Raw genomic sequence first — 2,136 nt, 5'->3', positions numbered from 1 at the left:
CCAACCAGTTTATAATTAATATAAGCTTCTGTGTATTTCTTTGGGACTGAACAGCTGTGGGTCCGAGTAGGACAGAAACTTCTGTATGCACCAATGTGAAAAATATTTGGTAGAATATGGCTCCTCCATATCATGCTACCCTGGGAGTATAAAATGGGGCAACAAGTAAGTAAAATAGTGTATTGAATTTTGAAGTATGAATATCACCCCCAGTTCTGCTCCCTAGGGTAGGCCTAAGAGAAACAAGAATGCATATCAAGCCAAAGATTTATATATGCCTGATCATGCATACATAGTTTCTTATGTATTTGACTCTATTTATGATAGTTGAAGCTCAGTATTAATCGAGATGTCAAAACTCAGTGATGGAGAAGAGAAACACAGGTCATACATATCTTGAGGACAAACTGCTCAACCTAGCTATACCATTGATGAAGTTTGTAAACATGACATTAGTTACCTGATGTGGTAGCTGCTGCCTCTAATACCAGCAGTTGAAAAGGAGAGGCAGCAAGATTGCCACTAGCTGAAGGCCACACAGGGAACATAGTTCTAGGCCAGCCTGGGATATAGGGCCATACAATGTTGCAAAACAAACAAATGCCCCCAAACAGCAAAAAAGCAAAATAACAAACCACAAAAATGTATACTAAGCCATAGATACCTATTCTAAATGTATGATGCCACTTTTATATTTAAGATTGGCATATAACACCGTGGTGTGGATATTGTATACATTCTTCAACTGTCAGACTTGAAGTGGCTTTCTATTTCCAGTATGAAATTTCATGGTATGATGACAATCTGGTTGGCTAAATATTTGGGGTCACACTTCACTGTGAATCTGTAAATAGTGTAAAAAGGAAAACTTAGATAGTGTGTGGATTATCAACCTGCTAGCAAATGTTGCTGCAGAGCAAGCCCTTCTGAGTTTGATCAGAACACACTCCCTGCAGAAGATTGCCTGGTCAAAAGTCCATCTGCTCAACAAAGCCCTTCTTCCCTGGTCCTGCCCTCACTAGGGATAATCTCCCAGTCCTGAAGAATCCATTCTCATGATGTCCTATGTTTCTTTGCAGTTGCCACGTGTTCAGAGTCACCGTTGTGATGGTCAGCAGGCGTGCCAGCAGGCAGCTAGGAGGCTTTGCTTTGGCCACTCTAGCATGGATCCTGTGCAGCGTCTCCATGAGCCTCCCTCAGTGGCGAGTGTGGTGTTTTCAGGAGCCCTTGGATTCCAAGCCCAGAATGACTTTAGTGGGGATGTGGAAAACCTGTGTTTACCACCAGGAAGGCGATTCCAACATTTCCAAAGTGTGTTACAAATATAAAAACCAGGACACCTTCGTCCCTTTGGATATTCGAGTGTCTCAACACCTCCTACTGATCTCCAGCTTTCTCGGCATGATTGCCACAGTCATTGTCATTGTGGTTCCTTGGAAATTGTACTCAGGGAGACTCCGGAAGAAAGCCACCTACAATCCATTAATCATCTCAGGGATTCTGAACGTCATTGCTAGCGTCTTTGTCTTCCTATCCATCGTGTACAACTATTTATCCATCATTCGCAAGGATGGGATTGCCTTCCCCCCATCTTTCCACACACCCTCTTTCCCAGATACCCAGAAGGTTGGCACTGCGCTGGCAATGGCGACCCTCTCTTCCTTTCTATTTCTAATAGGTGGCACAATTTCCCTTTCTTTCACTCTTCCCCAGCATTCCCAAATATACTATATAATTTAAATGTAAATTTTCAAGTTATATACACTTGAAAATCCAAAATTACAAGGAGTAATCACAAATATTCTTCAAATACCCCACCCCTAAAATTCCCAGTCTCAGAAACTTTCTCAAGAAGGACAGGTGGGCCTCCAGTTACATATCCTGTCTTGGCTGCTTCAGTAGTTCATTGAGTGACATATGTATTTTCATTAAATAAATTCTTGCACACTTGGTCTTATGAGTTCTGGATTTTAATTAATATTGCTAAAAGTAAATTATTCAGGAACATAGCATGTATGGAAATGAGTGCTAGAATTCTTTAATTTCTCACATAAACTTCTAGTCCATAAAAACAACCAAACAAAAACAAAATTAAAAAAAACTCATGATAGTGAGCCTGTTTCTCATGTCATGATA

General features: G+C 40.8%; 1 protein-coding gene across 1 annotated transcript; it reads left to right on the top strand.

Moving 5' to 3' along the window:
• The first annotated feature begins 1,107 nt into the window (after positions 1-1,107).
• LOC119804919 (claudin-34-like) lies at positions 1,108-1,740 on the top strand. Its single transcript, XM_038316685.2, has one exon. The coding sequence runs from the start codon at positions 1,108-1,110 to the stop codon at positions 1,738-1,740; it is 633 nt and encodes a 210-aa protein (XP_038172613.2).
• Positions 1,741-2,136: the final 396 nt, after the last annotated feature.

Source organism: Arvicola amphibius, chromosome X (assembly GCF_903992535.2).
Source record: "Arvicola amphibius chromosome X, mArvAmp1.2, whole genome shotgun sequence".
NCBI classification, from domain to species: Eukaryota; Metazoa; Chordata; class Mammalia; order Rodentia; family Cricetidae; genus Arvicola; species Arvicola amphibius.
Note: the sequence above shows the minus strand (reverse complement) of the source record. Positions and strands in the feature narration are given on the sequence as shown.